The sequence below is a fragment of the Cydia splendana genome, chromosome 18 (genome assembly GCF_910591565.1).
Source record: "Cydia splendana chromosome 18, ilCydSple1.2, whole genome shotgun sequence".
In the NCBI taxonomy this organism is placed as follows: domain Eukaryota; kingdom Metazoa; phylum Arthropoda; class Insecta; order Lepidoptera; family Tortricidae; genus Cydia; species Cydia splendana.
The window spans coordinates 16,535,232-16,559,667 of NC_085977.1; the positions used below are offsets into that span (position 1 = coordinate 16,535,232).

Here is a 24,436-nt window from a genome sequence, read left to right on the forward strand (position 1 = left end):
ATGGTTTATCCCAGGGGGCGCCACTGTGGACGCCATAGACAAAGCAAGCCAAGCAAGGGGAGTACTTATAGTATTCACTGATGTTGCTAGCAAACAAATTAATTGAAATATAATAATTTAAAATATTTTAAACTTGGATTTAAGTAAATATCAATATTCACTGTCATAAAAACATGTTGAAGTCATAAAATTTAGAAAGTTGGATTTGAAGTCATCGGTCGTATAAACAAAGAATCGTTTAAAACAATAGAATTACACAGAAGGGTCATATTGAATGCACATGTTGGAGTTTGTAACAAAAAATCAGTTAACGGCTCGAAGGGATCTTTACCTGCTGTTGAAATGCGTGGTGTTTTGAGTACAAAGTTAGAGATAAAGTTTTATTTAATTAATTTAGATAGTAAAAATACACAAGTATCGAATAAATATATCATGAATAGTGATTTAGATTGAATACTGATTATTCAGCAAAGGTGGTTGACTAGGTAGAATGCCGAATAGTTGCAAATATTTTTGGCATGTCTAGTATTTATAGTGTAAATGTACAAAGAATTAACATGTTTAGAAATAGGTTATATAAAATATTAATACACTGGTATTTTTGAATATTAAATAAATACTTTAACATAAAATTTGTTACATTATCATCAAATATAATAACTATTTATTAAAAACATGAAATTCAATATTTATCTTACTCTGCATATCAAGAGAACAAAAATATATTTGGGGTTAATACTTTAAAAATAATACTATATAATAAATAGTTCACGCGAGAGTTAGCGATAAAATAATACATGTGGTATATACATAATGCAGATACATTGGCATAAATATACAAAATTAACGAGTTCAGTTGTATACATAAATGATTAGATAAAATATAGAAATAAAAAGTAAGAAATACATTCAAACTTACCAATTATTTGTTCAACAACAAAATTCACTATAGCACTACACTTCACAATAACACCCAATTGCACTACATCGGGTAAAATTTAAAACTGTTCAATGACAACGGACAGATAGACGCGCGATGCATCTCTCCATTATCATCTTTGCGGGGTTGCCATAATAAAATAAAGAGTTATTGTATTGCCATAGTAAGATGTAATAACGCAACGTTAACTAACATGGTATTAACGTTATTTCAACTGAATTTTTTAACTTCAATATAAATAGTTATGCAAATACAATTTTTTGGTATTGTTTATAATAAATAGCAGGGAGCTTGGGGTAATGTCAGAAATATTGTTTTTTCATAAAAAAAAAATTAAGTTTTATTTGATGCATTTTATTTTGATTGCAAATCATTGACGTTGGCTATCTGTAGAAATGGCTTAGTAAGAATTGAATGAACTGGCAATTGAAAGGCAATGAAAGATTATTAACTTATTTAATTATAATAATAGATTAATGGATATTTGGAGATTTTGCAAGAAGTGTGTGAAATTTTGTATTTTTGTATGAATGATTTTTACGGTTAGGCAAATGTCAGATTGCAATCAACCTGGATTTGTTGGTATTTTGTTGCGAATAATACACAAAATAGTCAACAAATTCTTATCAGTAGGCAAAAATCGTATGACGATTCGACCCATTTCAAAGGGTAGTTTTTGTTGACTATACACTCCACAAGAAGCTAAGCCCATGACTAATTACACACCTCATCGTGAATAAGATCTTTGATATCAAAACACGATGATGACATGTCAACGAACATGCATTATCACATTATTATATGCGAAAGAGTTATTGGTGCATTATTTTTAAATATATTTTATAGAGCTTTTTGAGATATGGTTTTATATAAAAAATGGATTTATCTTATTATTTATTAAATATAAAGATGTATTAAAATGTCTACAAGTAAGACTTATTTTCATATGTTATAATGGTGAAGTGTTTATAGTACTGTAGGTAGTTATAAAATATTTTTTTTTTATATTATTATTTTTTATTTTCATGTATAAATATTTTTATTAGGATCTATTTACAAACATTACATAGTAGTTTTGATTTAAACCTATGTTATGTTTGTGAAGGTAATATTTTGATACAAGTATCAGGATATTATCATGGTATTTTAGGTTTCTTTAACACTTTATTGTTAATATGGGAGTAAGTTTGAAGTCAAATATCTTGTTCATGTATGTGACATTTTCCAAGAAAACTTGATTGGGAGGGATGATTTGGTAATGGAATTCGGATTGGATTTTGATTAATGGAGAATGAGTATCCCAGTATTTATACCAAATGTTTTTTCTACTTTGTGAAGGGAGGTTTTATTGGTTCATTTATTAACCGGACAATGTGGTTAAGTCGTCGGATAGAAAGATCCATAGACTAGGATGAAACCATAAAATCGAGCTACTAGAGTTTATTGGATTCACGACCCAATACCCTAGACTGGTAGGAAAATCGTGACGAAAAGATAATCATAATACATTATTAAAATTCAATGATCTGAGTTTTATATCTAATCAATCACAATCAATGAGTATTGGTTTAAACACGCATCATACACCACACGTTTAGTATACAAGGGGGAAAAAAAGGGATAATACTAACAAATTAAGGATATAATTTTCATTTTTATTCGAATAGGGTCCGAGAATTCTACATGTATGTGTATATGCATACATTGCAATTTCTCGAGGGGGCGACTGTAACTAGACGCACTAGCTGATCTAGTTAACATAAATAATGATTGACACAGCTGATCAATCGATAATATTTTCATAAACTTTAAAACCTCAATTATTATGTACAAATGTTAATTAAAATAAATACATGTAAGTAACTATAATGTATGCATTCAGTAAATTAATTTTAAATAAAAACAAAACATTCTCACGAGAAATCCGAAACAACAAACAAAAAACTTAACAGAGTCAAGTTTCGTAGTGGGCCATTAATCAGAAAAAGTGATTCGCTGAAACCAAAGAGAATGGAATGTGTATAGAGAATTACTGTCGGTGAATTTTGTAGTCGCGAAGGTTATGCTGCCATCTGTTGACGCAGTATTGAAACTAAAGATGAAAATGTATAAAAATATCCATAAAACTTATATATTTACATATAGACATAAATGATTTTTATTAATTTTGGATCGTCATGTGCTTTGATCCGTGTTTTTTTACATTGATGTGAGCTAGAATTGTTTAATATCAAGGGAGTGGCGCCATCTGTTAGAGAGTAACTTTGTCTTGGTTTCCGGGGCACGGGGTTTCTTTTGACTTTGCTTGTCTTATGGAAATCACATCTCTTTGCTAAAACTACTCAAGATTGGTACTCGAGTTTAAAGGAAATAAATAACAAAGATCTTATATTGAAGTGCGCCTAACGCGTCAAATGCGTCAAACGCGTTTCGTTAATGTCTTTTATGGTTATAAATACCCCCACGCCAAGCTGGGAACTGGATTTCTATTTTTGTCCGTCGGATTGTCACGATCTCTGGCTCGCCCGTAGACGTTAAAACAAAGGTGTTATTTTGACGATTGGATGTTTGACTTTACGTAGCTACTATGCTGCTTTTTGTCAGACTGTTCAATTGTTAGTTCAGTGTAAATACTTACGTGTGTTTTGGTGTTTTTTGTGTTTTAGAGCCAGATTAGTGTCTGATTGCACGGTCAATCAACCGGAAACGCCTAACCTAGCGGTGATAAACAGGCTTTTCCGGGAATCCAGTAGAGTGTTAGGTCCAGGTCGCGAGAGGGGCCTGGCGTCAACCTTTTTACCTACACAGGTGACGATTATACCTCTTACGTTCTCTTCAAGGTCTGACAGAGGGATGTGAGGATCTCACGTGTGGATCATTAGGAGTAATCTTTACTCACTGAAATCTGTTGGTAATTGAAGAAGCGTGGTCTTGTTATATATATTTATATATTCACATTTTATATTTGGAATAGGGCGCCTTATTCGTCAGTACCCTTGGCTACGGCCTACACTGCGGAGGGAGGCAATCACACAGACACTAGGGTTTGCAATACCTCGGTTTTGTCGGCCGAACGTTTACAGCTTAAATTAGGGTCCCTCTTACACACACTCCTCCCTGTAAAGATAGAGGTTCGCCTCTAGATTTACACATTAGAATAGGGACATTGGGGTAGAGTTAGGGTAGAGTCATTATTTGGGAGTTAGGGTTATTTATTATTTCTTTCTTTATTATTATTTATTCTCTCACATATATTTTGGTTACACACAGTGTTAAAATCATTAGAGTGTTAACTGTTTTAAAATACAGAATAAAATTAAAGTCTAGTTTCAGTAGCATATGGATGGGTTACTGAGGCTCGTACATTAGATATGATTTAAAGGTAATACATTATTATATTGGATGAGATAGGGGAACAAAGTTATTTGAGGACATACTAAATAATTTTGTTATAGGGAGCTAGTGACAGGCGAAGCAGTTCACTAGTGACAATTTGAGCTTTTCTATATCGGGGTAACTAAGGGTATTCAATCATGTTTAATAGACGATTGCTTCAGTATTCCATACATTTATAGTAAGAATATTCAGATGAGTTTCTTGGCGTTTCTTCTTTTCTGAAAATAGGTTCCGAAACGCAGATAAAAGTAAATATTACATAGTGCTTAGAAATACCTATTAAAAACAAAACAAAATAAAATAGGTATTATGTAGTTTAGAGACCCGACTTCATCCGAGGCGTGACAGTAGATAAAGTATGTTTGTACGTATTAATATTTGCATCATTTACATATAAATATTTTCCTTTAGCTAGCTAGGTTAGCGAATGGATATAAAAGGAAAATATAATTACAAACAACAAGGGCTTATACTACTGTTCATGGTAACTGGTCACGGTAGGGCTCGGTAGGAGATAAAATCTAAAAAATATAATTTATTATTTATTTTTCATATGATTTTGTTTTTCATACGATAGTGTTATAATTTATAAATTACAGTAGCAATATTTACAATTACATAGGGTATTTTAGGGGTAATATTTTGAATCCAAATCTAATCAGTCTGCACATAAAAGACGATGGGTACTAAGGTTCACAATGTATTAATTTCACTAGACGATCACATGGCCAAATTAATCTATTTTTCTTAATTTATAATCAATTCTGGTTGAGTTCTATTAAAGTAGATTATTTAGTAGAGGATGAAGGTACAAGGGGTCATCCATTAATTACGTCACACGAATTTCTAGGTTTTTTGACCCCTCCCCCCCCCTTGTCACATTTGGTCACATTTGGCAAACCCCTCCCCCCTAGTGTGACGTCACATTTTTTCTATGAAATCGCCAAATCGAATTAAGTAAGTACCTAAGTATTATTAATATTTTATCAAAATATTTTTGACGATATAAATATTAGTAATTTTATAACCCAAAACTGCTTAGGAAAGAAAATTAAAAGAATAAAAACGATTATCGTTTTAAAAACTTGTTATTTAAATGTACAGCGAATAAAATAATTAAAAAAAAAATTCGGTTACTGATGAAGTTAAAGTGACGTCACAAAGTTTGTGTCTCCCCCCTCCCCCATGTCACAATATGTCACATTTTCTTGACCCCCTCCCTCCCCCTAAACGTGTGACGTAATCAATGGATGACCCCTAAGGGGGGGGGAATGGTCATTTTTTGCCTATTTTCTTGAATAACTTCTAAACTGTTGATTCGAAAATTATAAAAATTTTATTTGAAATCCTTACAATAAGCTCTTTCATTTGATATGTAACATGATATAGTTTGAAAAAATTTTTTTTTTCATTTTTTCATTTACCCCCCAAAAGTGGCCCCCATGTTTAAAATTCATTTGTTTACGTTATATGTCCGTATTCGGGTCACAAACTTACATATGTGTACCAAATTTCAACTTGATTGGTCCAGTAGTTCCGGAGAAAATCGGCTGTGACAGACGGACAGACAGACAGACAGACAGACAGACAGACAGACGCACGAGTGATCCTATAAGGGTTCCGTTTTTTCGTTTTGAGGTACGGAACCCTAATAAGGGTTCCGTTTTTTCCTTTTGAGGTACGGAACCCTAAAAACGTAAAATTTCTAAATGATGTCATTCAGTTATCGAGCATTTTGCTCGTACTTGTTCGTACATGATTGGTGCAATTGTAATTTTCATTTTTAAGTCGAACACTTATAAATACGTGAGTGACCCGTTTTAATATATTATAACTGTGGAAGTTTTGTAATCAAAATGTAAAATGTGTTTGGTAAGTTATCACTTAGCACAAACAAGGTTCTCGGCCTGATTCGAACTTTAAGATACGTCAAAAATTGCTGAAGATACGATATGGATCGTATATGTCAGTGTCATAATTGATGTTTTTGTTTGAAGAAATTCTGATCCAAATCGTATCTTTAGCAAATTTTTGACGCATCTTAAAGTACGAATCAGGCCGTATGTCACTGTTAATAAATTAATAAAACAAGTCGATGTTGCCTTCTGTCTTCAAACAGATGTTATAATTTAAATTATTCATCAAAAGCAAATTATTTGAATGTAGAATTTCAATTTACATGACAACGTCTGGAGAATAAATTTGTTGCGTTCGTGGTCACGGGTCGTTTAAATTGTTTAATTTAATTGTACCCAAAAGCTAAGTGAATAAATTATCACTGTGACATGAGATGTCTAGACGGGGTTAGATATAGTCCCTTGGTACACGCGAATATATCATAAATATAAAATTTCATTATGGGACGATAAGTAAGTGTCGTCACTCTTTATTTTAATGAGCGATTTAATCTCTTTTTGATGGCGTGAATAATTTTTCATTATGATCCTGATTCAGATTTGACAACTTGTAACGGTTTTGATATTGTTTTGATACGACCTTGAAGATCGCTCACGCTGATTGGTGCTTGCGAAATGAAGTTTTCACTTCATTCGCTTCACTTCATTCAACGCTATCGCGACCGGTGCTCACGCACGGAAGTGCTATGACGAAATGAATGTTGTTAAAGCTAAGTGTTCTAAGCTAAGATTTTTCTGGAAACAGTAACTTTTGGTTACAGTAACTGTGAAAAACAGACGTAGAATAATAAGTTCGTCAGGACAGGGGGATGGAAGGTTAATGTATTCTGAGAGTTAGGAGTTCTGTTTTAAATTACATGACCTTTAGGCTTCATTTAGGTATTAGGTAGGTACACTAGGATTATTATCTAACTTGATATGAAAATATTTTGATGTGAATATGTTGTTATCGAAAATTTGTCCATCAGTTTGAATTACCCTTAATATTGTTAGAGTCGAATAAATTTCTAAGTAAGTACTTACTTGAGAAAAATAACAAAAAAAACCGGGCAAGTGCGAGTCGGACTCGCGCACGAAGGGTTCCGTACCATAATGCAAAAAACGGCAAAATATAACGGTCACCCATCCAAGTACTGACCCCGCCCGACGTTGCTTAACTTCGGTCAAAAATCACGTTTGTTGTACGGGAGCCCCACTTAAATCTTTATTTTGTTCTGTTTTTAGTATTTGTTGTTATAGCGGCAACAGAAATACATCATCTGTAAAAATTTCAACTGTCTAGCTACCACGGTTCGTGAGATACAGCCTGGTGACAGACGGACGGACGGACGGACGGACGGACGGACAGCGGAGTCTTAGTAATAGGGTCCCGTTTTACCCTTTGGGTACGGAACCCTAAAAAGTACACTTTGTTGTAACTGAGTGGAGTTAAGATAAAAATATTTATTCTTGAGTTTAGTTATATTAATTGGTTACTTATTGTTAAAAACTACTTACTAATAGGTACCGTTTCTATCATACAAATCTTACAATACAGCTCTGAGAAAATACCGTCGCAAGAAACTCGGCGGGATCCATTTTTTCAAAAATACTAACATATAATCTTTTAATATTATTAAGGGGCCCACTGATTAACAGTCCGCCGGACGGTATCGGCCTGTCAGTTAGAACAAAATGTTGACAGTTCCGAACAACTGACAGGCCACACCCGTCCGGCGGACTGTTAAGTCAGTGGGCCCCTTAAAGAAAGCTGTTATAAAAATTCCCGCACGTAGTGACCCCATATTTTTGTTACGTGTGTAAAGTCCTATATACTTTTTTAACATTATATTCCTGCTTTAGTGTGAACGTACCCTTACCGCGACCCTCTTCCCACCTCGGACAGCCGTCAAAAAGCCAGATAAAGTGGCCATTACATTCAGCCGATTCAAGTTTTTATATAAATGAGGAAATACTATTTATATATTTTATATTGTAACGTACAAAGGAGGAAAACTGATAAGTTGATGTGGGCAGGAGGGTTGAATGAAATGAAATGAAAATGTTTTATGCCAGAAATAAATTTCAATATGTACAATAAAATTAAACTAATTAAACTAAAATGTACAAGTAATAAATACGAATTAAATAAGTAAGACACTAAAAATTCAAGTTAAAACTTAGCATGAAGTAGGCCTGGGCTTTACAATTGAGTCGCTTAACTTCAAACTCGGGTAAATCCATCTGTCAGATTATACGATTTTGGTATTAAGAAAAGGTAATAGGGTAGATATTTGCTGAGAGGGTCGAATGGATTTACCCGAGTTCGAAGTTAAGCGACACAATTGTAGGTGTGAGTGATTTCACAGATTATAATATTCCGTTTCCGAAATAAAAGTTTCCTCAACGTTTTTGCACATTTAGTTACACATCCGTGTGTTACTGCACTTGCTTATCTGTGAGTACTTTTAAGTTGTCCTTTGAACTTGGTCTTGCTATCGATTGAAACTGAAATTAAATTAATAATCTCAAACTACAAATTGACAGTCTACTTATGCAATGAATATTGTTTAAAAAAATGCAAACTAAGAAATAAATAAATAAACGGATTAAACGTATCGAATCTTGTACAGCGTTCGTGGTCAACGGGAGACTGAGGTAAAATATTAAAAATTACAATGTGCATAATTACTCACATATAAACATAATAAATATAGCCTTAAATTAAATGTTTTTTCAAAACCCAAAAAAAATATTGCAAAATTCCAAAGATCACACAGAAATAAAAGACTTCATATTAAAGTCATTTATTCATACAATTACAGTGATTTACAACCAAGAAGTAGTACCACTGTATATATATTGTATGTAAATAAATATATGATTTACCAAGAATTTAATGTTATAATGTTTAAATTACTTGTAAAATAAAAGAAACCTAATAATAATTAAAATTTATTTACAAAGCGATTTACCTTCGTTGGGTATTGAGGACCAGGGTATTAGACGGTCGGTGAAGGAGCGCTTTTTCAGTCGGCTCACAAAAGTCCTTATCAATGTTTTGTCAGGAGGCAACAAAGTGCGCGCCTTCAACGCCTGGGTAATGCCCTTACTCACATACTCCTTTGGCATACTAAGGTGGACTCAGATCAAGCTGGACGCCCTGGATCGGAGGATCCGATCACTGCTCACCACACATCGCATGCTACACCCACGCTCGTCAGTTATGAGATAGTACATCCCACGGAAGTGTGGAGGCCGAGGCTTCCTAAACGCCAAGGATCTTCACAACCGCGAGGTGTACAATCTCAGGAACTATTTCCTTAACAACGAGTGTGAGATGCATCGTGATGTGGTGGCAGTAGATAGGAACCGCAGGCCGCTTTCCTTGGCAAACGAGAATTGGCGCAAACCTGTGGTACTAAGTACTGCGGATCGCAAGGCGGCATGGGAGAGTAAGGTGCTACACGGGCGGTTCTACAAGGCCCTCACGAGACCCGATGTGGACCTGCTCGCGTCGGTGAACTGGCTACGATTCGGGGACCTCTTCGAAGAAACCGAGGGTTTCGCCTGTGCAATTGCGGACGAAGTTATGATGACGAACAACTATCGGAAATATATCCTGAAGGACGGTACGGTCGGCATTTGTCGGGCATGCCGCCGTCCCGGAGAGTCACTCAGGCATATCATTTCCGGTTGTTCTCATCTTGCTAACGGCGAGTACTTGCACAGACATAATCTCGTAGCCAGGATTATTCACCAGCAACTTGCTCTTCTATATGGCCTTGTGGACCGCGAAGTACCGTACTACAAGTACTTACCTGCGCCTGTTCTGGAGAATGGTCGTGCCACGCTCTATTGGGATCTATCTATCATCACTGACGGGACTATTGTAGCCAATAAGCCTGATATTGTAATAATAGATCGATCGCAACGTCGGGCCGTGCTCGTTGACATCACCATCCCCCATGATGAGAATCTCGTGAAGGCCGAGAAGGACAAGTCCAGTAAGTACCTAGACTTGGCTCACGAGATAACCGCCATGTGGGCTGTTGATTCGACGATCATTGTCCCGATAGTCGTTTCAGTGAACGGTCTAATAGCGAAGAGTCTCGACCAACACCTTGAGAGACTCTCGCTAGGTGGTTGGATCAAGGGTCAGATGCAGAAGGCGGTGATCTTGGACACGGCGCGGATAGTACGTCGGTTCCTCTCTCTGCAGCCCTGACCACCGGTAGCTTGAGCCTTGCCCCGCTGCTGGCGGCCTACTAGGTTAGGTTTTTTATAATGTATTTTTATTGTTTTGTAAGTGTTTTTATATTTTACTTTTATATGCATATTATACCCTAGCCTAAGAAGAATGATGAATAAAGAGAATTAAAATTAAATGACTAACAAACCCTACCAACTACTCTGATTATCCCCCGGACCAAATGTGCCAAAAATACTTAATTATGAATGCGTCTCTTTACATTATGTTATCTAAGGCACGTAAATTAATTATGATGTCTTTCAAAGCAATTTAGCGCCCCCTCATAAAGTATGAAAAATGTATGTAATATCCCAATTTATTTTAATGTCCCTAATTTGTTATGGCAAAAGTTATAAAAACGTCTAAGTAAGTAATTTAATTTCTGGAGCGATATTTACCATTTTCGCTTCCAAGGGTCTATTTATTATTCTGAAAAATTAAATTAACTTTTTTAATTAAGTAAATTAAATTACATATCAATGACATATCTCCAGTGATATGAAAGCTAGGTGTGTACTATACTTATAATTGGGTTGTTTACGGTACTTAATCGTTTTCTAGAATAAAATAGAAATAGTTAAACTGTACGTTTTGTATAGGTAGTAAAAATTCGTAAAAAACCTTTATATTTTAAATTAAAATCAAACCGGCTAAGACTCCGCTAAACCACAACCTCGCACCAGATTCGTTAGATCCCGTAATTATGAAATAAAACCTTACATAGCAAACAAAAACGCTAATTATCCTTCACCGGCAGCCCTTTCAGCTGAGAAGCATTTCCGACTCTAAAGGTTGGAGTTAGGGTAGATATTGGAATGGCTTGGACGTGTAATTAGTTTTTTAAAGGCACCAGTAACACGATTTAGCTCAGCGATCGTGCCATTAGTTATTCAGAAGGGTTAACGTACTGTATGGGTATTGAAATGAGTATCGGCCGTATTCGAACAATGAGATACGTCAAATACTAGATATTGAAACGATATGGATTGGATATGTCAGTGTCAAACAAGTGTCAAAATTGACGTTTCTTCAAACAAAAATGTCACTTTTGACACTTGTTTGACACTGACATATCCAATCCATATCGTTTCAATATCTAGTATTTGACGTATCTCATTGTTCGAATACGGCTGTATAGCATGGTACCGGTATACTCGTAGTACCTACCTAGGGCCCATTTCACGAACGGTATTAGACTAATAGTATTAGTTCACGATCTGGGGCCCATTTCTCGAACGCTATTAGTCTAATATTATTAGTGTGTTGTCATGACAACCCATACGATTTGACAGTTCATGGACTAATAATATTAGTCTAATAACGTTCGAGAAATGGGCCCCTGTCATGGCAATGCACTAATATTTACCGTTCGAGAAATGGGGCCCTACTCGGTAACTATTAGTTTAAAATTTATTTTAGGCGGATGGTAGGAATTTTGGGAGAATAAAGACGTGATTCACAAATTTATTTAATTCGAAATTTCCACCTTTATTTCGAAGCCAAGTCAGATCAACTCATCCATACATTGGTCACTTTCTAGCCTCTTTAATAATACAAGTAGGCCATGCAAACATTGAGTTATTATTACTAAAGAGAATCTATACCTACCAAACAATGAAATTGTCGCAATCACAACCTGTAGACGAAAACGTCGTAAGCGCCGTAAAATTCATGGCGTTTACGCGTTTAAATTAAATTATAAATAAATCAAATTAAAGTTTAGGTCATAGTATCCAGCGAAATGCTATACATGGAAGTATTCTGTCCGCTCAATTATGACCCAACGCAAACTACCCCGCGATAGGCGGTACTTACAAACTGCTCGATTGCCAATCTCAGTACCACCGAGATGACAGTCAGTGACAAATGGCTAAATTGATTTATAAAAACAACGTTTTTTTGTAATTAAAAATATATTCATGTGTCGTGAAGTGGTGCAGAAGTTATTTTAGTTCATACCAAGGACAGTGGAATCACTTTTCACTTGTAGTAAACAGATAACTTCAGTAGAATTTGGAAAAAACATGACGATTTGTTTTCAATACTACCGTGCTAAGCTAAAACGTAACAACTGCATACGACTTTCATAACAACATACGACTTTTTAAATTGCGAGGATAATAGGGATGGTGTTATGCTAAATGAAGTAGACTATTTTATTAACTTGTGTTTGGTTTAGGTACTTTCTATATAATTATAAATGTAGTAATAAATTCCTTCTTACAGATTTGTATTTTCCTTTTTTATTTCATGAGATGGAGCTATAAAAAAACTACCTAGTTATTTCAAATTAATAATCAAATTTGGTATTGTCATTTTACATTACTTTCCATTCAGATTCCCACAAGATGCTATTCGCAGAGAACTGGAAAAAAGCTGTCCAATTAGAGAGACATGAAATTGAGTGGATGCCTGGCAAGATATCTAGAATATGTTCTATTCATGAGATATAACCCGTGAGATAATCATACCCGGTCTCCTATATGTAGATACATTTTTCCTATCATGCTTTCACTGAATTAATTTAACAAATACACACAATTTTTATCTGAAAATGTTGATCATTTGAATCCACCCTCTACTGTCACATATATGTAGGTTCTCTCTCAAGCCATTTCCGTCAGTAGAAAAGAGCGGCAAACATATTAACTCACATTATAGACGGGTCTAACGCGAATTATATTCAATTACCTTGATTTACCGACGTAAATCAGTTTCGATTCGTATAATGTGAGTTAATATGTGTTCAAAACGCGAAAGTTTAAAATATTATAAGAGCGGCAAATTTAGAAAATGTAAGCGCGCGAACGGCTGTGGTCCTATACAAAATTTTAATTTTGCACCTTTTTCTACTGACAAACTTGCTTGACCGGCTATATACATATAAAATATTCCGAACTGAAAGTGGGGATTTATTGTGACTCCGCCTGTTCAAATATTTTTGACCCGATTCGTGTACCTATGTAAATTTTGCAGACTGTATAGCCAGTCCGATTTCTAAGATCAAGTTCGCCATACATTTACTATGGCGTACTTGATCTTAGAAAAACGGACAGACTATACCTGAAAGTGACTTCGCACTGCCATGCAGATTGATAATAAAATATACAAAATACTTATTATAACGGAATACATTTATACAACAATGATATATTTACTTATGTTGAGTTAGTCTGTCATGTCATAACAACATTTTAACTAGTTATCTTTTAATCTGCATTAAATTATTATGCGTGAATTATTTGACTGGTTCTTCACTGTATGGCATAAACCTATCCCTGTCCAAGTCATATTCTAATCAAATATGAACCGCGAACTCTCAGCGGCCAGTACGTACAGCAAGAAGGTTATTAGCTGATTAATGTCGCTGATTGGTAGTTATTGACATTATATGCATTTCATCTAGACTTAGCTATGTACCATTAGTGTAATAAAGATGACTCTTATTTTGTTTACGAGCTTTGATTTCAGGCTCCGTAAACGCGTCGTCTTATTTGAATGTAGGCGTAATTGTGTATGTGTGCTAATTTGGCCCGAGAATTTGAACGGTAATGTTCCTAAAGGCGGTATCCATGGTTATATATGATCGCAGATAGTATCACGTTCCGCTTCTATGGTTTGTTGTCAAAACAACTCATGGTGACCTTGTAACTTTATTTATAACAATTAGCCAGAAGCCGAGTTTCTTGACAGAAGGCATCAGTGAGATTTCTTGTTTGAGTTAGCGAGAGACGGGTTTACGACTTAATTTGCCGGCTCGGTTGGAAAATAGTACATTATTGTCGAGGCTCGGAAGTAGCTACTTGCAGGCTGAGGATTCGTTTTAAACGGACGACCTTGGGAGTCCGTTTAATTGAATCCGAAGCCAGCAAGTAGCCTTCCAGCCGAGTCGTATATCGTGCTTTTCTCAAAAATGGTGCAAGAAATATAAATATCATAGAAATATTTTACAAAAGCAACGTTCTTACGTATATATTTTCACAGAAAGAAGTAGAAACAATTGAAAAAATTAGCTTTGCTGCCTTTTTATTTTTTTTATAAAAAAATAGAAGTGTATTTTTCTGCCGAAAATACGCCAACCTATTTGAGACAGCTACATAGTCGCGGTACTAATCATCTGTTTGGCTGTTTAATGGGCCTGTGCCTTCATTTGATATGGCCATTTCAACTTTTAAAAAGTTTGGAACTCGACAAATAATGGAATTTGTATGCAACATTGCAGTCCCAAAATCGAGACTACAATGTTTTTAACTTTTTAATTTTTCACTGACCATAAACTACGCGCTTCGCGACCTATTTTTTAAACGGCAAAGTCGACTTTGCCGTCCATTTTTGAGAAAAGGGCTATAATTGCTTACTGAAACGGTAAATCGAGAACATGTTTAAGTATAATATTTACCTACTTGGTATATTTTTGCTTTAAGTTCAGGTTGAACGAGTTATACATTTATGGGTTTAAACCTCAAACTATTAATATTTAATTTAAATTGAATTAACTAGCGCTAAATAGCGCTCTCTCGATTTCATGTTAAAAGCGCTTAGAATCAAGATAATCTCAAGAATTGGCCATGGTGCAGGTTAGGCACTAGTTTTTACGAACAAAAATAGTTATCTGAACTTCCAACTTCGGCTTTGTAGATATTTATCTATAATCTGTTTTCCTTTACATAATATACATACATAATACATACATACGTAATATGTTGGTACTTAATGATATTTTGAAAATTTCAAGAAACTCCTTGGGAATTTAACCTACGACTTCCAGTTTGGAAACCGCTTTCAAATCGCGCTCAACCCTTTATCTACATAATTAAATTTTTACACAAGAAAAAAAAATGATGTTAAAAATTGTGTTAGGTAATTAATATGAAATTCAATAAAGTAATGTAATTGTTTTGTTACAGTCATCCCGGATCGGTAACGCCAGCGGAGACGCATGCGAACGCCGGGATCCTTGCCAGCATGGCGGCGTATGCATCAGCACTGATGATGGACCGGTCTGCGAGTGCAGAGACGAAGACTATGAAGGCGCCTTCTGTGAGAGAGGTAAGTTATAGCTCGACTTGGCGGGGGCACTGCCGTGCCCCCAGATTGGTGCCTTCTATACTTCGAGCAACACCGGCTTCCGACACGTCGGAAGGGAGGAACCCAATCGATATGTTACCGTACAAATCGTTCTGCCATTTTTTGCGGGGAAACGTGCACACAGTCGCACTTCTCACACAAATACATAGAAAATGACACACGTCAAAGACAAATCTAGCACACCTCGATCTCTTTTTGTGTACGGATGAGTTACAAGACGCACTGCGCTAGTGTGAATGCCCAGGTTGGGCATGTGCTTCGGTAGAGGGGAAATACCTAGTAGGAATGCCGACTGCCGTCCCGGTGTTGCTCGAAGCTTCTATACGATGGATGTGAAGGCAGAATCTTTGAAAATCCAGCGGTATACTCGTAGTACACTTCAAAGATGGCACATTCTATATGACCGATTGACCCGTAAATACTTCAATAAGACGCATGCTAACATTGGGATCCGGGCATTCTGAACGGCTTCATGCCAAGCTATTAAGAAATGTAACATTACACATATGAACGTTTCCGAGAAAATACGATGGAAAACAATTATCCACTACATCTGTACGTTCACATTGTGTGGTTTACTGAACTCGGGTTACGTTTGCCATTCCATGCTGAATACCTGCCGAGCACTCGAGGCATCGGATTTCAGCCTGCGGCTGGTCATGGATAGTGAATAGAATAACGTGAATCGTCAGTCTTCAACCGATTTTATTTATCTACAACACAAACAACAGCACAAACATACTGTACAAATAATAAACATATCTCGGTTGGGCGCAAAAATGCAGCAGCTGCCAAGGTAAGTACAGTTGACTACAAAGAGATGTAACATCCACTTTTTCACTTTACTGCATTGTAATAAAGTGAAAAAGTGGGTACATCTCTTCAACAAAACTATCTGAAAATGCACTTTATCATCTTGATAATAGAGGCTTTATTCAGATATTTGTGAACACCGTGGGGGCTCCGATATATCTGACGGCGACTGTGTACACATCTATTTGCAGAACTATCTCAATCTCTTAGCATGTTAATGGTAAATCAAAAACACATTGTGTAAAATTTCGTTGGAAATTCTATAAATAACTAAATGTCTCGTTTCGAAAATCGTGAATGTCTTCAAAATTTAATTTTTATGATTGGTCTGGCCTAGTCGGTAGTGACTATAAAACCATGGTTCTGGATTCGAATCCCGGTAAGGCCATCTATTTGTGTGTTGAGCACAGATTTTTATTCCAAAGTCAGGGGTAGTGTTATCTTGGTAATTATTTGTATATTATTAATTTATTACTAATCATTTTTTTTTGTCGATTCATTATTTGGATTGGCCGCTAAGTAGTATTTAATGTTTAAAGACAAAGTGTACTGTTTGAAACCTTTAAATTTACGTTCCATTCATTCCCGTACCTTTGCTATTTCAGCCTCCGCTCTTTCCTGCCCTAGAGCCTTAATGATAAAGTTTGATAACAGAACATTTGAAATGCCGTGGGCGGCCGCCTACGCGCACTCTTGGGACGAATCTTCCCATTTACATCACGAACTCAGACAAACGACAATAACCTTTACTGTGTTGTCAATACGGTCTAGGATTATTAGCAAATGGTAGGAACATTAATCTACCTGCGTAAGGGAAATAAGTTTTGAAAGTTCAAAGTCAAAGATAATTTAAGATTGCCATAAAATAAAAAGACGAAAGTAAGTTGCTTATAATACATGAGTTATTCTATGGAGATTAGTAAGATACTAGTACAGTATAGTACAGCTGCAGATATAACTGATCCCCCTGCAAACAACTGTCTATGCAGGGGTGGGTCGCTTATCTCTACTTCATGGTTCGGTCTTAAATACAACCACAAGCTGATATTAGTACAATAAAATTAGTATATAATATTTATAACAAACAAAATTTATTTCATAATTAAAATAACACATAAACTAAACTTAAATATAAATATCAACTAAATAAGTATAAAATAAATTAACTACTGAATCCCGTCTCGGGCTGTCCCCGACGCAAAGGTGCCCATCACGCTCGCTGCGCTGCCGCGTTGGATTGCGATGGACAACCTTTGCATCAGTTATTTATAGGGTTTCCAATGATATTTAATACAATTTGATGTGATTACCAGAATAAGATATTGAGATAATTTTGCAAATAAATATCCTGAATCCTCATAAGTAGCATCAAAAAGGTTGTTAAACCTTTTCTTAATACCATTTGCCATGGTTACGCCAAAGTATTTTCAACTGGCTGCTCTAAAGGTACCTACACACGCATTGATGCGTATACTTCAAACATGTTGTGTGTGCTCAAACGATTTCCATACTATGGCGTGCCGTCCACAGTAGTGCATCAAATATCGCACAGTTCTGTATACCGGTATTGAACCGATAAATACCGGAAATCTGTAATCAATACCGGTATTGATAATTACCATTTGGAAATCTTTTTTTAGGTAAAATTGTTAATGAAAATGGTCCGTTTTTTAGGGTTCCGCACCCAAAGGGTAAAAACGGGACCCTATTACTGAGACTCCATTGTCCGTCTTTCTGTCTATAAAATAGATAGAATTCCGATATTTCACTATTGATCCTCTTTAATTCCCGATTGAAATATCGTTAAAAGCGGTCCGATATTCCGGGCCACTGAGTCTACTACAGAAACTAACAAAAACGACTAGGTCAGACGACTGTCAATACCAATAAAACTTTAGTCGCAGAATATTGTCTTCGGTTACCGCGATACTCATGAAATAAAACTATTGAAACGGATTATATCCACGAACCACCACCACTACCGTTGACCACGAACGCTGTAAAGGGTTAGAAACGTCGGGATGTAGTATGAATTATTCATTATACGCAATATAATCCGTATCAATAGTTTTATTTCATTTAGTCGCAAAGCTACAGTAAATACTTTACTCCGTACCCGTACAAATACCTAACGGCCCGACTCGAACTTTAAGGTACGTCAAATATTGCATCTAGATACGATATGGATCAGGTATGTCCAACAAAAACGTTTCTTCAAACAAAACCGTCACTTTTGACACTGACATATCTAATCCATATCGTATCTAGTCGTAATATTTGACGTATGTTAAAGGGGCCCACAGATTACCAGTTCGCCGGACGATATCAGCCTGTAAGTTAAACGCAAAAGGTGACAGTTCCGAACAACTGACAGGCTGATATCGACCGGCGAACTGGTAAACTGTGGGCCCCTTAAAGTTCGAATCGGGCCGTGAATGTCTACACAAGCGTAGCGGTCTTTATAAGCAGTGTCGACACAAGCGTAGCGGTCTTAAGACCAAGCTCCATTTGGCTAACCGATCTGAAGGCTTAACTATCTACTGAAGAAGAAAGGGCATGACCGCTACTCCATACAAACGTAGTCCCAATTTACCTCTCTGGATATTAATATTATAGAAAATATTTTTACGCAATTCGATGTATAGTGCGACATAATATTGTAGAAATTAAATAAAATGGAACTATTTAAAAAATTCCATACTAAATTGTAAGCATTTTACGTCAAAAAGGTGACAGTTACGTAGGAAGTGGCGCCCTCAATAATTTTCTACAATTTCTTGTCGGACTATTAATTAACCACAGCTACTATGCTTCGTTTGGTTTTTTTCGACCTTTCTATTATGTAGTACAAGAGTTTGAGCAGGCGTGGCTCACTCCGCGATTTCGTCGCTTTGCTACAGGTAGCTAGAAGTACATCCGTTCGGCCCCAATTTTGGGGTTTGCCATAAGCCGCGCGTGGCGCTGTCGCCACCTAGCGGCCATATCTGTGCTGATTGTAACAGACGCGTTTTGTTAGAGTTAGAGTCTTCTGTACCTAGTACTATTATTTATTCTGTGGTTAGAGTTAGACCTAGCTATGTTGGCAGCGATTTTGATAGCACAGACTGTGCAGGTGTTATTTTAAACGTCAAACATTTCATGATGACGAATTATTTTAAGAGTTAGGAGCTGTTTTTCGCACCAAATTTTTACAATAATAAAAAAATCGAAACAGTCAAACCTACAGGGGCATAGCTATGGTTAATATACCTACATCAAATTAATGTAATTTTTTTTTCATAATGAGGAAAATGGATACTACTTTTGTATGGAAAAGCGACCGACCCATTTCCTCTTAAAAAAACGGGCACAAAGTATATATTTATACGCCTTTCCACCTCCCCTCCAATCTCACTTATTTGATAAAGTTACCAGCAAAGTTTTAATCTTATTTGTATGTCAGCCTGATCGTTATCCCTGTAATAGGTACGGTCAGCATGTAATGGTAGTCGGCACGCAAGGCCGAGTGCGCCGGAAACGGTACGGTCGGCAGAACAGATGCACTCGTGTTTCGGTTATCGGCACTTTTGGGGATTGAAATTAGTGAGAGCTGAGTGAACGAATGAATGAATTTGTTTGAATGAATTCCAATTCGTGTTATAATAAATTAATATGATTTTCATTTGAGAAGGGTGTTACTTCATATATGCATATAAAGAATGAACTCATTATCGCAGCCATTGTTATTTTTGAAAGAAAGAAAGAAAGAAAAATATTTAATTTGCCAACACACATAACCACAAACAATTAGGTATAAAACAAGTAGTAAGTAGTAGTTCGTTATTTTTAACAAAAGTAATCAGCTCATCATTAATGAGTTCTATCAAAATTAACATACGCGTTTTTTTTTAAAGCAATCTTCATGTTAAGAGCTTTTGTCCAAAATAGATACAGATTTATAATGGCGTTTTAGACCCATGTTCCTTCATTTATTTATTTTCCTATCGAGCTGTATAATCAGGTTTCAAATCGATGAATTTAGCTCATCTAAAAAGCGTTATATTATAAGCTAGAAAAGTTCTAACTATACTTAATACATAATCATTTATCTCACACATCATATACATAGTTGCTACAATATTGATTAGAACCAAGAGTAATCACAGTCAACATAGTTAACTTGGCACTTGGCACTTGGAAACTGGCACTATTGCTTTAGTGGCACTTGCGTCTTTATGATAGAAGTAGATTGAGTGGCCAGTTTATGACTTTGGTCTCAGACGATAGTGGACAAGATGGCAAACATTTATAAAAAAAAATCGGACAAGTGCGAGTCGGACTCGCTCAACGAGGGTTCCGTACTTTTTAGTATTTGTTGTTATAGCTACAACAGAAATACATCATCTGTAAACATTTAAACTGCATAATACAAATTGACAGCTCATTGGCATGACGTTCGATTGATACTTTAACAGTGTGAAAATAAAGAATACCTCCCTCTTTTAACTGTCTATCTATCACGGTTCATGAGATACAGCCTGGTGACAGACAGACAGACGGACAAACGGCCAGAGGAGTCTTAGTAATAGGGTCCCGTTTTTACCCTTTGGGTACGGAACGCTAACAACAACAGCGTATCTGCCATCGTGCATTTCAATATCAACGAAATGCGAGATAACGTATGAAAGCATTCGAGCATAAAAAGTTTATTTACTCAAGTAGTATTTGTACTTTGGATTATTTATTGACCGAAGCGAAGCGAAGGTCTACGTTTTGACTCGGGCATTTTGCTTTCGTATGTCCGGATGTTCTCCTCTACAGGTCGCAATTCTTAACCGATTCTCGTTAAATTTTGTGACCGAATTTTATGACTAAATAAAATTTTTTTGTCAATCCGGTTTTTGGAAATTTTTAAAAATGGCGGAGTCGTGATACCTGGCGCCTAAACAAATAGTCGTATCGATATCATAAGACTTTTTTCTTTTTGAAACATGTTTACAGAGTTAATAGCAAAAAATGCAGAAAAAAATTATCGCTGGTTTAGGCGGTATTTAGATATTTAATTTTAACTAATTTTAATTTGAGAAGGAGTAGCTAAATTTCGTCAACCCATCTAAGAACTATTTGGCTCAGTTTGTAAACGTACGCTTTTTCTGTTTGCACAGAGGGTCTGGGTTCGATCCCCAGTAATTGTATGCTGGGATATTATAACTTTTTGTATTTTTTTACACATATATTTCGTATTGTTTTTCTTTAATTTACTATACACCGTGTTTTTATTGAATTCCGTTAACTTCGGGGTATAGTTAAGTACGTTTATAAGAACTAAATGGCATAGTTAATTTTCAAAAATAAAATTTTTTTTTGATTTCTTTTTTGTTTTTTTTTTGTTTAAAAAGTAATTAAATGTAGCATATAGCGTTGTTGTAACACGGGCATTACATTTAACTCAACCAAACAATTGAAATCTGTGACATATCAATGTCATTTCGTACATCAATCGACCGAGATTGTACTTAAGTTTAGTAGCAAATGTATGAACTCATTCTAAACACTAATCAATATGTAAGCCGGCCCTAAGGTAAGTGTACACGCTTGTAGAGGCCTTATAGTAAAAAAATAAATTATGGATTATCTCCGAAATGGACTTAATTAGAACATCGGTGTCTTTGAGAAAGTTACTTGATTTAAGCTCAGGAATGCACCCTTGAAATTAACGGAAATCAAAAAAAACACGGTGTATTTAAAGCTCTTAGCACCATGTTATTTCAAGCTCTGCTCGCGAGGTCTACAGCTCACAGAGCCACTAGTTTATTTTTCCACGTCAAATAAAACCGCAATGCAAATACCTGTTCCATGTCACCGTACTAAGCTTTTCCGGAAAATTGGAAGCAGCAAATGCAGGTTTTACGAGGTGCAACGACATTGCGGGCACGAAATGCAGGTGGCACTCGCAAATTAGAAGGATTTTGGGATTATTCTCCTATTACGAACAATTCAATACGAATTTATTTGAAAATCAGTGTGTCAATTGAGTTGGTAATTTTTGACATTATCTAGCGAGTCGAGTCCCCACTGAAAGAAATCTCCAATTTATTGTGTGAGTTCTTGTTTAATGTTAAGAGAGGGCTAGCGCGAATTGTCGTTTTTATATTGATTGTTTACACGTTTTAATCTACAATAATAATTAAAATAAATCTCTACAGTTCGCTTTAAATATAGTTCTACATATACAGACATTCCTCTTTTTGTTAAACTTTAGAAAATACCAAAATACTTTTGACGCGTACTTTGTCTAATCCGCTACTTTTAATGTTAGCAATGTACAGTAGCGGTCAAAGATATATTTACACTTTTGCACCTTACTCCTTTGTAATAAGGCGAAAAATGTAAACATATTTTTGACGTCGACTGTATAAGTTGCAAAACATTAACAAAATTTCTGGAATCTTTCATGAGAAAAATCTGGTGCTAGTCTCCACTTAGAAAGCACCCGTTCAGATAAGAGCATTGAGAAGTAATCCCTATTACTCAATGTTCTTAACTCTAGACGAATGTTTCATTTAATATTTACCTACGTCACTTCTTGGCGTCCATTTGGCGTCTATTTCAAGTGTCATAGAAATCGAAACTAATTGTAAATGGTTATGCAATAAACGTGCAGAAAAAAACCGGTAAACTGCGAGTCGGACTCGCCCATCGAGGGTTCCGTACTTTTTAGTATTTGTTGTTATAGTGGCAACAGAAATACATCTAGATTTAGATTTCGATATTTATTCGCATAGTATTAAATACATTATAAATTATGCTAGACTAATCTACATGAATTTATATTATGGTCGTCATTCATATTTACATAATAATATTTAATAGATACAAATAAAAAAAAATGTCTTACAATAATTAATCTTATGTTATGTTACTCAACCGGTGAGCTCCATCTTAGGCTCTGTCTTCACTTTCCATCAGGTGTGACTAGAGCCAATCGCCGGTCAGTTTATAATAAAAAAAAAATGTCAACAATTTATCCCTTCATGTCAAAACAAAATACGGGCATAACTAAGTACGAGTATCTCTTAATGATCGTCATGTTTTAAATAAAAACTAGTAAATCATCTGTGAAAATTTGAACTGTCTAGCTATCACGGTTCATGAGATACAGACTGGTGACAGACATACGGACGGACGGACAGTGGAGTCTTACGGAACCAAAAAAACCGAGAACATTTCATGGGAACTTAGTATCTATGTTTTGAAAATCCTTTTTGGTACGAGTACATTGCTAGGTAAGGTGGATGTATCAAATTCTGCAATCAATAAACACGTAGACGTCGTTAATCCACAAACACCTTCATTAATGTTAATGTGACCTTATTAGGAAACTGATCAGAACGTGCCGAAACCTGCTCGTCTGGCGATACCATTAATTTATTGCAGACGGAGACGAAACGTGTCTAGATTGATGAGGGCTCTAACAAGACAGTCGAATTAGTCGATGTGAAGAATACCATACTTAATATCATAAATGCTTTCGCATGTCTGTCTGTGTGTCTGTCTGTTAGTGTGTTACCTCTTCACGCTTAAACAGCTGAACCGATTTAGTTGAAATTTGATATTCAGTCCCTTGATTTGAGTTTCAGTCCCGGGGAAGGACATAGGACAGTTTTTGTGTCGAAAATCACCCCTTAAGAAGTTGAAAAGGGAGGAAATTGAGTTATTAATGAATAGCCTGATAATTGATGTAAGCAATTAAGCATATGCTCAAATTGAATGATTGCCATTAGATTTTATCCAGGCGCTATACTTACTCTAGCTGCCGGTTACTAATTCCACGCAGACGAAAATGCGGGCAACAGCTAGTTGAACTATAAAGATTAAAATGTCAAATGTCTTTTATTCAACATACTTACCTATGTAGTCATTCGTCCAGGAATTCTTTTACTAAATCTTATCATCAAGACAGTCACTAAGCCAAGGCTCTATTTCTGTAAGACCTAATTATTGATGAGGGGTTTCTTCGAAGTATTGACGTCAGAATTCTACGAATGTTGCAGTAGTATGTTTTTCTCCGAA

General features: G+C 35.8%; 1 protein-coding gene across 1 annotated transcript in view; it reads left to right on the forward strand.

Moving 5' to 3' along the window:
• The window catches only part of LOC134799665 (neurexin 1-like), a 151,886-nt gene that overhangs the window by 87,360 nt on the left and 40,090 nt on the right, over positions 1-24,436 (forward strand). The window contains exon 4 of the mRNA XM_063772106.1: positions 15,391-15,532. Within this exon, the coding sequence (XP_063628176.1) occupies positions 15,391-15,532 (142 nt within the window). The remainder of the gene's footprint in view (positions 1-15,390; positions 15,533-24,436) is intronic.